The 13867-nt window shown below is 44.7% G+C and overlaps 1 protein-coding gene across 2 annotated transcripts in view; it reads left to right on the top strand.

Moving 5' to 3' along the window:
- The window catches only part of MAP3K9 (mitogen-activated protein kinase kinase kinase 9), an 83712-nt gene continuing 70046 nt past the window's right edge, over positions 202–13867 (top strand). For both annotated transcript variants that reach the window (XM_021099417.1, XM_021099418.1), the window contains exons 1-2: positions 202–601; positions 8056–8469. In XM_021099417.1, coding sequence (XP_020955076.1) covers positions 202–601; positions 8056–8469 — 814 coding nt within the window. The remainder of the gene's footprint in view (positions 602–8055; positions 8470–13867) is intronic.

Genomic DNA, 13867 nt, shown 5'->3' with positions numbered 1-13867 from the left:
GAGCACTCGCACTCCGCTCACTTGTCGCGGCGCCGCGCCAGCCACAGCGAGCCGGCTCTCCCCGCCCTGCCAGCCCCGGCCCTACCTGCGGCCGCCGTCGGGGGAGGGGGGTTCCCCCAGCTCTGCGGAGCCGCATGAACAATAGGCAGCGGCGGCTCCTGCGGGCGGCGGCAGCCCCGCACCCTATGGATCGGCCGCTCCATGGAGCCCTCCAGAGCGCTTCTCGGCTCCCTGGCGAGCGCCGCCGCTGCCGCCCAGCCGGGGGAGGATGGAGCGGGGGCCGGGGCCGAGGAGGAAGAGGAAGAGGAGGAGGAGGCGGCAGCGGCCCCCGGGGATCTGGGCTCCGACACGCCGATGCCCTACTGGACGGCGGTGTTCGAGTACGAGGCGGCGGGCGAGGACGAGCTGACCCTGCGGCTGGGCGACGTGGTGGAGGTGTTGTCCAAGGACTCGCAGGTGTCCGGCGATGAGGGCTGGTGGACCGGGCAGCTGAACCAGCGTGTGGGCATCTTCCCCAGCAACTACGTGACCCCGCGCAGCGCTTTTTCCAGCCGTTGCCAGCCTGGCGGCGAGGACCCCAGTTGCTACTCGCCCATTCAGTGTAAGGAGAAGGCGGGGCGCGGGAGCCTGGCGGGGGCTGTGGGGGGGGGGGGATGATGGAGCTTGGGGTGGTCGAGGAGGGAGAGGAGCCCTCCTTGAAGGTTAGGTTAAGGTGGTCAGTGATTGACCTGATGTGTGCAAGCGTCCTCGGGCTGCAGGGGCTTTGGCCGGTGCAATTGGTTAGACAGACTTGCCGCAGGCCGCGCCTGGAACCTCAGGCTCTTGGGCTTCTTCACCTTCGCCTGACCACCTCAGCAGCAGCTCCTGATTGTACATCCTGAAGCCCTAGCAAGAGAATCTCCCTCGCACTCCCCACCCCGCAAATCTGGAAGGATTTTAGGCCGGCTGGTGGTTTCTATTATAACCTTAGTCCCCCAGTCTGGGACCTTCCCGACCTTTTCTAGCGCCTTCCCCGCCCCTTATAGGTATTTGCTTTGAAGGAGACGGGGCGGGGGGGGGGGTGTTTCCCGCGGGGCTGGACTGGCGCACCGGTCCCGGAAGTCTGTGTGAACTTACGGCTGAAGTATCTTTCTTGGGTTGCTTTCTTGGATCCTAATCTTGTATCTTAAAAGTTGTACCTTTAGGAGTCTCAGTGAAGAATGTGCTAAGAAGGGTGTGTATTTGTGTGGGGGGGGGGCAGAAATGATTAGGGAGGGAAAAGTATGCCATTCCCCCCACGAGAGATCAGGAGCCCAGGCACAATGGCTAAATCCCAGTCCCTTGACACCTATACAGTGTATTTTCTCCTTTATTCTCACCCTAGATCCTTGCCTATATTTGGTCTTTGCCAAATCTCAGGGGGCCCATGCGCAGGGGTCCCTCCCAGGTCTTCCAGTGTCCTGGTTTTCACCAATTTCCCAGGAGCCCCCTGCTCCACACCCTGTAATGAAATTTTCTTTGTTTTTTCAAAGAAGTTGCCATTAGAATCCTTTAATCAGTGATGCTAGGTGGTTTTAGAAGAAAGATGTAAATATCTCCTGGGGCACTTTACACTATTTTGTATTTGAGGTTTTCCGTAATTTCTTTGCTGTTAAAAAAGTATTGTTAATACACGTGTATCATTATTTAGTCCATATGTTAATATACTTTGCATCTTAGTTGATTTTAAAAAATCATTACCAAGGGCCAACTTTCAACATTTAGTTTTAAAGTTTTATTTGTAATAGTTATCTTTATGGTCCTGTAACTTAATTTTCACCTTAACAATTGTATGATACCTTAAGATTTTTATTAAATGCCATTCATTAATATCAAAATCATAACTTCTTTCCTCGTTTTTCTACTTTTTTTTTTTTTAAGTTAATGTTTGGCCAATTGATGTTTAAATCTTTAGTTTGCTTTGTTTCTCTCTCCCTCTCATTCATTTAAAAACCTCCTGCCTCTACATTTTGATCTTTATAATTCCAGAGGTGACAAATTACTTTAGATTGTTTCTAGGTGTGCTACCTTTTTAGCACTAGTACTGAAAAAGATGAAGCTGTATAGTGTCTCAAGGAGTGTTGAAGATGAACTTGGTCACATGTGGGAAGAAATGTTGGCCTGCAATGTTAGAAAACAGTGTAGTTTTAAACATGTCAGGTTTTGAGGTTCTTTGTGGGTGAAGTTTTGTGATTTTTTTTCTTTTTTCTTTTTCTTTCTTTCTTTTTTTTTTTTTCCAGGGACAGCTAATGTCAGAGTAGAAGAGCTCTGTAAGTTTCCTGAGCAGGAACTGGATTTCTTTAATATGTTGCGCTCCCTGCTGTCAGAGCAGTCAGGAGCGAATGTGCCTTAGGCTGCAAGAACCCATGCACAGAAAGCCACACAGGTCCACTGTACCACATTAGAAGCTCCTTCTGCAGTGGGTGCCTGGGACTTCACCTTTTCTGTGACAAAAGTTACCTTGGATAGAGTAGATTCCTAGATCTAAAACTCAGATGATGAGAAAGTAGGAAGTACCTTGTACTTATTCAAAGAACTGACTTGAACAACAGAGCATTTGAAGGTCTCGGTAAGTTGTTTTATTTAGAGACTCTGGGAATTCTGATCTTGACTGGAATTAATTCTTGCTAGTTCAGAAAATTTCATTCTGGTCAAAAACTAGAGTGCCTAGTGAAAGAGAGATACTGTGTTAAATACCCAGGGAAAAAGAAATGATAAGAGGAAGAGGCACTTAGAATTCACACATGAAGGAAATTGGTGATGTAAATATGTAAGTTCAGTGCCGTGCTTTGCTGAAGAGGAGCACAGGGAGTTGCTGATGGTTGTGCCTCTGATTCGTATGCTGTGTCCTCCAGCCAGTTAGTGCCACTCAGAAAATAAAGGTGATTGACGACCTTGTCTTCAAAGACTTAGCATGAAATAGAGCAACTGTTGACTTTTACCAATTACTCTTGAACCTTCTCTCTGGGGCAGGAATTTTGACATTAGATTGTGAATAGAAGACACAGAGGGAAGTAAAAATATTGGGTTTTACTTTCAAGTATTGTTTTTCGAAGTGAAACTTTTGTTTCCAACTTTAATCAAACTAGAAGAGGGGGAACTTATTAAATCTTGTGACAAAGAAAGCATATAAGGGGGATATTATAAATCATCTAACATTTACAGAGTGTTTTTATCCCTCCCCTCCAGTGTAGGTACTAGAGTTTAGTTCTCCATGGGGCTGACAAATAATGAATAACCCAGGAGTTTGCTCATCTTCTTTATTTTAGTGAAAAATGGAAAATGTACAGTTCTAAACTGATCTTCAGAAATATGTAACCCTAGGTATTAAAAAAAAAGTTTCTGTTATAGGAGAGTTGTGTCTGTTTTTAAAGGGGGCATAAAATAAAGTTATTATGAATTTACATTTCTTTTTCTTGCATTTTATCTGCATAGAAATATAAGGATGTGTGTTCAGATGTACTTAAAATTTTTAAATGAGAAAGATACATACCATTTACTTGCCCCAAATGCACCAGCGTGTGCCTATATATTTAGTTTCCAAGGATGCAGTTAAGAGGGAATAATAATAATGTCTTGACTCCAAAAATGAAAGAAATAAGGTTTTGTTGCTGATATTCCTGGAAGTATTCTGCCGCAGAAACTGAAAAATGTGCTGTACAAGGCTTGACCTGATTCTTACTTAAAACCAGGTCTTGATGGGAGCAGGGAAGGGAAGGAGAGCCCCACATCCTCTCAGCCGTAGCTGAAGGTCTGGTTTCTATCCAAAGGGACTTCTTAGCAGGAAAGGGAAACCAAAGGACCCTCTCGCCTCCCCACATCCCCCACTGTTCTGTCTTCTGTCTGCTTGTAAGCTGTGTTCTGTACTTTTTTTGAAAGTCAGTCATGTTTCCTTGACTAAATAGCAAGACTGAGAGTTTGTGTTCAACCCAGAGAGAGATTATTACTTTGCCTTCCTTCCTTTCTGTCTTCTGTGAAATGCCATCAGAGGAGCTGTCCTTTCAGCACTCTAGTTCAGACTCATATCTTTTGAAGTCCTTGTATGTTTAAATAAATATCTAACACTTCCTGTGTGTTCACAATTATACTTCAGACCAGAGGAAAGAAGGGGGTTGGGTACAAGAGAAAATATAACAGTTAATTCCCTTCAGGAGAATTCAGATACTCAGTCAAGGAATTGAGGTGTATAAATGCACACATTAAATAGGCACATATCTTTTCCTCAGTGAAAAATCTGGTGGAAAAAAGAATGTTCCTTCCCTCTATGACCAAGGGCACTCCTAACATAACTTACATTTTTCTCCAAGACGGTTTCTAATCCCTCTTTGACGTGGGCATGTTTTTCTCGTTCATATAGAGGCGATAAGGCAAGAACTAGTAAAATCAGTCAGGATTCATTTTAGGACCCAGAAACACTCACACTACTTTAAGCAGAAAATGGTTTAGTGCAAGAAACTAGGTGCTTATAGATTGTTGGAAGGGCAGGGAGAAGGGGCGCTCAACTGGACTTAGGGGACCAACTCCCAGAACATTGCAGACCCGACCCACCAGGCAAGCTGCTGCTTCTTTAACTGAGAAGATTCAGGGTCAGGAGTTGCTATTGAAGCTGTTGACTTTGAGAACACCCTGTCGTAGTTGCTGTCTAGTTACTGGGTGACCACTTGCCCTTGCAACATTCCTTCCACAGCCACAGAGCTAATGACTGGACACTGACATGCTGTTGCAGAAAACTCCAACTTCTCCATAGCCATGCTTGCCTGGAGAAGCAAGGTCTGTCTTCCAAATCTTGGGCATCTCACTGGCTGAACCAGAATTCTCTCAGGGAGTCTGGGAAACATAATTTTTAGCCTTCTGGAAAGGTATGCTGGAGGATTGTAGAGTGGACTTTTTTTTTTTTTTTTAAATGACCACACCAGCATATGGAAGTTTTCAGGCTAGGAGTTGAATCCAAGCTACAGTTGAGGCCTTCGCCACAGCCACAGCCACAGCAGCGCCAGATCCGAGCCACATCTGCGACCTACACCATGGCTTGTGGCAGTGCTGGATCCTTAACCCACAGAGTGAGCCCAGGAATTGAACCCGCATCCTCACAGACACTATGTTGGGTTCTTAACCCACTGAGCCACAACAGGAACTCCTATAGAATGGGATGTTGATTGCTAGTTTTCAGGACCTGTCACACCATTTACTCTTCAAAAATAGTGCTAGATGAGGTGATAATCTTGAACAGTTGGAACTGTTAAGGTGAAGACGGGCTATGTATTTTGTATACCTTAAGGTAATCCTGCTAATTTTTCTTAAGAGTTTTCTTTGTGCAGACTGCCAGGTGCTTTACAAAATACAAAGGAATATTAGCTCTAGATAGGATAGAAATGTTACAACTAGGCAGGAGCAGCGTTTTGAGCACCACCAGCATCTGCATGGAGAATGGATGTGTCGTGACGCCGGCCGAGAAAGGAAGGAAATAGTCAGCAGTGAGCAGTTCCTCTCTGGTCTTGCCAAGAGTTTGGAAATATATCTTTGTGTTCTTAGTTTTTTTAGCAGAGTGTGATAGTTCTCTGTATGTGTTTCGGGAGGAACAATTCAATTTTTCCCCCCCAGATCTGAGTCTGGTTTGTTTCATACTGAGGTAGATTTTTTCCCCCTTATTTTACTTTACATTCTGTTGGTCACCAACTAAATATTTGGTGCGATGTGGACAGTGGTGAGTAAGGCAAACAGAATCCACTCATGTGCTTCTTACAGTCCAGCAGGATCATAGGTGCTGGACACATGATGATAAGCTTGTTGAGTCATGCAATAGAGACTGCAGTGGAAGTGCTTGATGGGGTCCTGACCGCATTTAGTTAGGGCTTAGGAAAAGTTCCTCTAGGAAATTGATAGTTAAGGTGAGACCTGAGAGTGAATATGTGTCAGCCAGTTAAAAGACGAGAGAGACTCAGAAGACAGAGAACAGAAAACATGAAAGAAACATGAAATAGCACCTTGCTTGTGTAGTAACACCATATCTGGCCCAAGATATATCATCACGGGTGGCTGTTATCACCTATCCAAGGAAACCTTTCCAGACAGAGCCAAAAATAGAATCAAGTATTGTCAGTTCAAACTCTGCCTTTGGGAAGGAGAATGAGTGGTTGGGTGTGATACTGGGAATCTCAGGGATGAAGCTGTGGCCCCGGTGACTGCTGGAGTAAGAGGTCGCCCAGGAGACTCCTTTCTTGCACATCTCTGTCACCAGGTCCTGGTAGAACTGAATTTTGAAGGCCTCCCAATTTCCTCTGTACTCTGGTCTTCACGGCTGGTAAGGTTCAGGCCCTTGGGCTCCTGTGCCTGGGTTACTGCGGTGGCCTCCGTAGTGGTTCCTATTGCTGTTATAGTCCACGTGGTTGCCAGAGTTGGTTTCCTTTCTTTCTTTCTTTCCTTTTTTTTTTTTTTTTTTTTTGTCTTTTTGCTTTTTCTAGGGCCACTCCTACGGCAAATGGAGGTTCCCAGGCTAGGGGTCTAATCGGAGCTGTAGCCGCTGGCCTACACCACAGCCACAGCAGTGCAGGATCCGAGCCGTGTCTGCGACCTACACCACAGCTCGCAGCAACACCGGATCGTTAACCCACTGAGCAAGGCAGGGATGGAACCCGCAACCTCATGGTTCCTAGTTGGATTCGTTAACCATTGCGCCACAATGGGAACTCCGAGTTGGTTTCCTTTCTTAGTTACAAGTCTGACAACACCACCTTTCTTAAAGATGCACGACTCCTATATCATCTGCAGTGTGACATTTCAGCTCCTCAGACTGGTTTTAAAAACATTTCCCGACCTGGCTGACCCCAGCAAGGCTTTGAGCCTCATCTACCCTAATGCAGATAATTCAGCTGCCCCAGCCTCCCTGAAGTTCCTGATAGGCCATCTACTCTCATGCCCCAGGTTCTTGCTCTTGACCTTCCTTCCCTCTGCCTGGACTCTCCTCCTCCACCCTGAGCTGCATTGCCTGATGAGACCCCTCCCCCTCATTTTTCAGGACCCATTTTAAATGTTGCCTTCCCTGAGAATCCTTTCCCCGCTCAACTTCTGAATCCCTGTCCTGCAGTTAGAGTTAGTGATTTTCCTCATCTTTGAATCGTATTGCTGCAAAAGCTCTTTTACACTACAGTTTGGTGGGGTGTGTATTTGCCTTGGCACTAGATTGTGTATTTCTCACTCCGTGGTATGTACACAGTAAAATCTGAATAAGTCCGTAGAAATGATCTCCCTCAGGAGTTCCTGTTATGGCTCAGTGGGTTACGAGCCCAACTGGTATCCGTGGGGACTCAGGTTTGATCCCTGGCGCTGCTCAGTGGGTTAAGGATCCAACGTTTTTATGATCAGACAAGGCTCAGATCTGGTGTTGGTGTGGCTGTGGCTCAGGTCAGCAGCTACAGCTCTGATTTGACCCTGGGAACTTCCATATATCGTGGGTGCGGCCCTAAAAAAAAAAAAAACTCCCTCAATTTCCATTTTAGATAAAATGGTTGATCTTGGTACAAGATCTGAAAGTGGAAGTTTTTGTTTTTGTTTTTGTTTTTATCTTTTTGCCTTTTCTAGGGCTGCTCCCACGGCATATGGAGGTTCCCAGGCTAGGGGTCTAATCAGAGCTGTAGCCACCCGCCTACGCCAGAGCCACAGCAATGCTGGATCTGAGCCGCATCTGCGACTTACACCACAGCTCACGGCAACGCGGGATCGTTAACCCACTGAGCAAGGCCAGGGATCGAACCGGCAACCTCATGGTTCCTAGTCAGATTCGTTAACCACTGCACCACGATGGGAACTCCTGAAAGGGGATGTTTTTCTCTATTTATTGAATGCCTACTATGTGCAGGTCACTAAGGATAATGCAACAGAAAACAAGGTTAATCACATTTCCTGTCCTCGGGGAATTTATAGCAGGGAGAGAGAAAAGCAAAGCGAATAGGCACCTTGCTGTGTTTACAAGTAAGTGGGTGATTAAACAGTGTTTTCATAATGTTATTGACTTACTTGTTTTTTTCTTTTCTTTCCCAGTGTTAGAGATTGATTTTGCGGAGCTAACCCTGGAAGAGATTATTGGCATCGGAGGCTTTGGGAAGGTCTATCGTGCTTTCTGGATAGGGGATGAGGTCGCCGTGAAAGCAGCCCGCCATGACCCCGATGAGGACATCAGCCAGACAATAGAGAACGTTCGCCAGGAGGCCAAGCTCTTTGCCATGCTGAGGCACCCCAACATCATTGCCCTTAGAGGGGTGTGTCTGAAGGAACCCAACCTCTGCCTGGTCATGGAGTTTGCTCGTGGAGGGCCTTTGAATAGAGTGTTATCTGGGAAAAGGATTCCTCCAGACATCCTGGTGAACTGGGCCGTGCAAATTGCCAGAGGGATGAACTACTTACACGATGAGGCAATTGTCCCCATCATCCACCGCGACCTTAAATCCAGCAACAGTGAGTACGGAGAGATGGGGCCAGAGGGCTTAAGAGCACTTGCAGACTCAGTCCAAGGCTTTGGTTGGAGGGGATTCCTAAGGGATCTTAATAGGAGCGAAACTCCTGGCTTAAAAACAGTCTGTCCTTGAGCTGCGATGTAGAGGGTGAAATGAGTGCCAGGAAATAAATGTTTTCGGAAGAGAAGAATGAGGCACCTGAGGAATTGGGGATAATTTTGAGCTGTTGTTAGTAGGCAGGGTTGGCGGTGTGTACCGTGCAAACAAAACATAAAGATTTATTTTACCACTTGAGGAAAGGGTGCCTGTGGTCCTAAAAGGGATTTTTCTCTTTGGTGGAACAACGGGTAAAGTTGCTACCTAAACACCCCCACCTGTGGTCCCCACCAAGGAAGAGGGTATGAGGAAGAGGCCCATTTGGGTGATGCTGTCACCTTGGAGAGCATGACCTGTCAGGTAGGACTAGAGCCCTTCTGCCAGCCTTAGGGTGGTATCAATTATTTTTCATAACTACCTAGTGTTTAATAGAAGGGAACTGAGAAGTAACTGTGTGTTAAATATCTAGAACCCATAAACTGGATTGTAAAGCAAATGTTAGACGTAATTAAACGGTGAGTTGGTAGAAACTTCAGTCTCTCTCCTTGGCTGAATCAGCAGGCGCTGGAAGTGTGCTTCTCTTGTGGTAATTGGACTTTCCCTTGCCTAAACTGCACGCTAGAGAGCATACACTTTGCTCAGTGGTATATGCTTACAGTCACTCTAAGCATCCTGTCCAGAGAGGAGGGCGTTAGGACTTTGGGGCCTCAGGAACTTTACTCTCTGCATCCTTCAGCTTTGAGCCCAGAAATCCTTCAGACTTTGTTTTGCTCCAGGCTGTTCCAAATGTGGCTTATATTTTGTTGATGCTGTTGTGAATTTTTTAGCTTTTAAAAGTGTGAGGTTTTTGTTTTTGTTTTTTGCTTTTTGCTTTTTAGGGCCACACGTGCAGCATATGGAGGTTCCCAGGCTAGGGGTTGAATCCAAGCTGCAGCTGCAGGCCTACACCGCAGCCACAGCAACTAGGGATCCAAGCCACGTCTGTGACCTACACCACAGTTCGTGGCAACGCTGGATCCTTGAACCACTGAGTGAGGCCAGGGATGGAATGCACATCCTCATGGATACTAGTCGGGTTCATTTCCGCTGTGCCACAATGGGAACTCCTAAAAAGTATGTTTTAAAATTACTTAGTAAGTTTTTTTTTTGGTACAAAAATTGGGAAGTGTAGGTAAACGAAAAAATAGATCACTCATCATGTCTTCCTTCAGGGAATAGGAGTTTGGCATTTCACATGTTTTTCCAGACATTTTATTTTTGGCTTTTTGGGGGGTTTTTTTGGTATTGTTTTGTTTTGTTTTTGGTCTTTTTTTAGGGCTGTACCCATGGCATATGGAAATTCACAGGCTAGGAGTCCAACTGGAGCTGTAGCCGCCAGCCTACACCACAGCCACAGCAACACCAGATCCAAGCCGAGTCTTCGACTTACACCATAGCTCACGGCAGCGCTGGATCCTTAACCCACTGAGTGAGGCCAGGGATCAAACCCGCATCCTCATGGTTATTAGTCAGATTCCATTCTGCTGAGCCACAACAGGAACTCCTCCAGACATTTTAAAAGCATATGTGGCCGTTTACTTTAAAATAGCCTATATTGCCCTTCCCTCTTCTATCTGGATCATCTTCCCCCTTAATAAAAGCAGAATTCATCCTTGTGAGAATATGGAACATTAGCTATACGTATTTTAGATTTAAGTTCCATACAATAAAATATGATTTCTCAATTATTCTCATCCTCCTCCAAAATTGTTAACTATATTAAATAAGTGAAAACAATCTGGTGACCCCCTTTTCAAAATAATTTCTACCTAGAGCTTGCTTTGGATGAGGGGGTAAGAGTAGCAGATGTGTTGGTAGAAAATGCCGTATAGAAACTGAATTAAAAATTGTTTTTTTTATATCCTTACGCTGGGAAAACTTGGCAAAATGCACTCACCTTACATAACTGAGCCCATTTAGAAAGTTGGGTAGGGTGATGGAATTGTAAAAGTTAATAATTTCCTCTGAAGCTTTAAATCTGGGTATAATTTCAAGCTGTAAATACAAAGTTTTGTCTTTATGATTTGTGTTTGGACATCTAGGCTCTTGGGAAGGAAACCTTAATTTGCCAAGGCTCTGCTGTTTGCAGGAGATGGCAGAGGACCTGAATGTCATTCTCTCCCCGAGAAGACAAAGCCCTGGTTCCTCTTTGACCTTAAATGGGTTTTAAGATGGCTGAGAGGGAGGAGTTCCCCTCATGGCTCAGTGGTAATGAACCTGACTAGTTCCCACAAGAACGCAGGTTTGATCCCTGGCCTTACTCAGTGGGTTAAGGATCTGGCGTTGCTGTGAGCTGTGGTGTAGGTCATAGACAAGTCTAGATCCTGCATTGCTGTCGTGTAGGCTAGCAGCTGTAGCTGTAATTCGACCCACAACCTGGGAACTAGATTGCCGAGAGGGGCCTTCAGGGACAGTGCATGGTGGCAGGAGCTGAACTTACATATCGGACAGTATTTTAAAGGACCTCATCAAGACAGTTGATGCCTTGAAATGTGCATGGTCTGTTGGGCAGCTTGGTTGGTGCTAACATTGATGCCTGCTATAAATCTCACATGTGGGTTGGGGTAGCTCCTTGCCATCTGTCTGTGGGTAACTGTTTGCCTGGGACTGAATTTATCCCATATAGCCTGGATGGCACTGTTGTTCTTATTCCATTGCCAAGTGTGCATGACCTGAAAGTCATTTTAGAAATGTTATGCCACTTCTTTGCCTCCAGTTGGAAAGTCATCACTTCTTTGTGTTTTGCAGACCTGGGGATACTGGCCTATTTTTCTTAGTTTTTATTAGAGGTTCCAGAGAGTTGGATTTTGGTCACAGAAACATGAGGGCAGAATTCTATAAATTATATGTGTTAGTTGACTTTGAGCCACTAGAGAAGAAAGTATATACGGGGGGTGTCTTTGTGGAAAAAGGGAAGTAGTTGGTGGTAAACATCTAGGTGTTGCAAAAGGTTCAATTAAAAAAAAAAAGGATTTATTAAAATGTTTTATTATCCTGATCACCCACTTTAAAAAGTCAGTGCTGTTTACTGAGATGTGTACAGCTTATAACATCCTACGTACGTTCATATTATCATTTACAATAAGGTTTTTTTTTTTTTTTTTTTTTTTTTTGTCTTTTCTTTTCAGGGTTGCACCTGCAGCATATGGAGGTTCCCAGGCTAGGTGTCTAATCGGCGCTGTAGCTGCCAGCCACAGCCACACCAGATCTGAGCCGCATCTGTGACCTATACCACTGAGCGAGGCCAGGGATTGAACCCGCAACCTCATGGTTCCTAGTCGGATTCGTTTCCGCTGCACTGCGACAGGAGCTCCTACAATAAGTTTTAAGTTTGACACATGTAACCTAAACAAACAAAAGAAAATAGCAGTGACTGAGACAAGTATACATTCCATTGTATTTGAAATGGAATACATTTCAATTGAAATGGAGGATTTTAGGGTGTTTCTATATATCATCAATTATAGGCTCCTGTTTTTCACCCCAACATCCCAGTAAATGGCTTGCATCTGTCCAAGATAGCTGCAGAAATGTCAGTTATTTGGTCCAAGTGACAAGTCTGAAGGAGCAGGAAAAGCAGAAGAAAAGTCTGCTCCTGTGGCTGAGTTGACTCCCATTAACTTCCCAGGAGTCTAGCGCATCACACCTGCATGTATGCAGTGGCCAGGATGGAGTCACTTAGTTATGACGAGTGCAGGGGAGGCTGGAAGATGGAGGATTTTATTCTGGGGGCGTTGAGCCTGGCTAATAATGTCTCCTAACCAAGAAAGAGAGAACATGGCTGGTGGGGGAAGCAGCTGGTGGTCGTACCACAGAATCTTGGGAGATGCATTGGGAAGAACTACTAGCTACTTAGCATCATACAGCCCAAGAAGCAAGGTTATCCAGGCCCTGGGACATGTGCTCAGGCTTAACTGATGGTTTCTACGGCTTTACTACAGTGCATCAATAACTTAAACATCTCTTAAAACTACTTGCTAAAGGCCCTGGCTATAAAAGTGGATTTATGTGTCTCTGCTCCTCAGATTGGGGAAATCCAGTTCCTGGATCGTTAGCAAAGGTGTTAGTGAAAGATGGACTTTTAGGAAAAAATTGTCCTTTTGGTGGCAGGAAAGGATATTTCAGGATTTGGGTTTAAAGGCGTTTGGCAGAATAGCAGTTTAATAGGAGCCATTAAAGGTTAAGCTAGGGTTGGAATTCCCGTCGTGGCTCAGTGGTTAACGAATACAACTAGGAACCATGAGGTTGCGGGTTCCATCCCTGGCCTTACTCAGTGGGTTAAGGATCTAGTGTTGCTGTGAGCTGTGGTGTAGGTTACAGACGCGGCTTGGATCCCGCATCGCTGTGGCTCTGGCGTAGGCCAGTGGCTACAGCTCCAATTAGACCCCTAGCCTGGGAACCTCCATATGCCGCAGGAGCCTCCCAAGAAATGGCAAAAAGACCAAAAAAAAAAAAAAGGTTAAACTAGGGTAAAAATGAGATCATGTAAAAAAGCCTTGGAAAATGAAAAGCCTTATTCAAAGTGAAGGTTGTGTTACTACTTTTATTTTATTATTAAATAACATCTTCCTCTCCTTAGAAAACATAGAAGAAAATAGAGCTAAAACGCAGTGTGTTTTTCCACTGTTTTGCATTTATGCATATTTGTTTTCAGCCCTGAATTGTACACAGGAAATCCTTAGTAGCTTGCTTGTGTCATGCTTTCCTCCCCCCAACTTGACCATGTACTGTGACCACTTTCTTATTAAGTAAGTGTTCTTCTACCATAAGATATTAAAAGGTACTACAGTATTCCACTGTTTATAGTATATTAACTAAAACAAACCTCTACATCATCATCATCATCACCAAACCCCTACATATGATAATAATAATCAAATCCCTATATAAGTAATAACAACAACAACAAACTAATGTTTATTTAGTGCTCTCTTCGGGTCAGGCACTGTCTAAGCATTTTATGTGGCTTCTCATCTAATTCTCACAGCAGCCTGCAGAGTAAAGGCTGTGATTTTCTTTATTTTGTTTTTTAGGATTTTATTGGGATGTAATTGACTTAGAGTGTTATATTAATTTCAGGCATAGAGCAAAGTGAATCAGTTATACATATATCCATTCCTCTTCAGATTCTTTTCCCATACAGGTTGTTACACAGTATTGAGTAGAGTTCCCTGTACTATACAGTAGATCCTTGTAACGTATCTGTTTTATTTTACTTTTATCTTAACTTATCTATATTGTGTATAGTAGTGTGTACATGTCAA

The sequence above is a fragment of the Sus scrofa genome, chromosome 7 (assembly GCF_000003025.6).
Source record: "Sus scrofa isolate TJ Tabasco breed Duroc chromosome 7, Sscrofa11.1, whole genome shotgun sequence".
Classification (NCBI taxonomy): domain Eukaryota; kingdom Metazoa; phylum Chordata; class Mammalia; order Artiodactyla; family Suidae; genus Sus; species Sus scrofa.
This window is presented reverse-complemented; position numbering and strand designations above follow the sequence as displayed.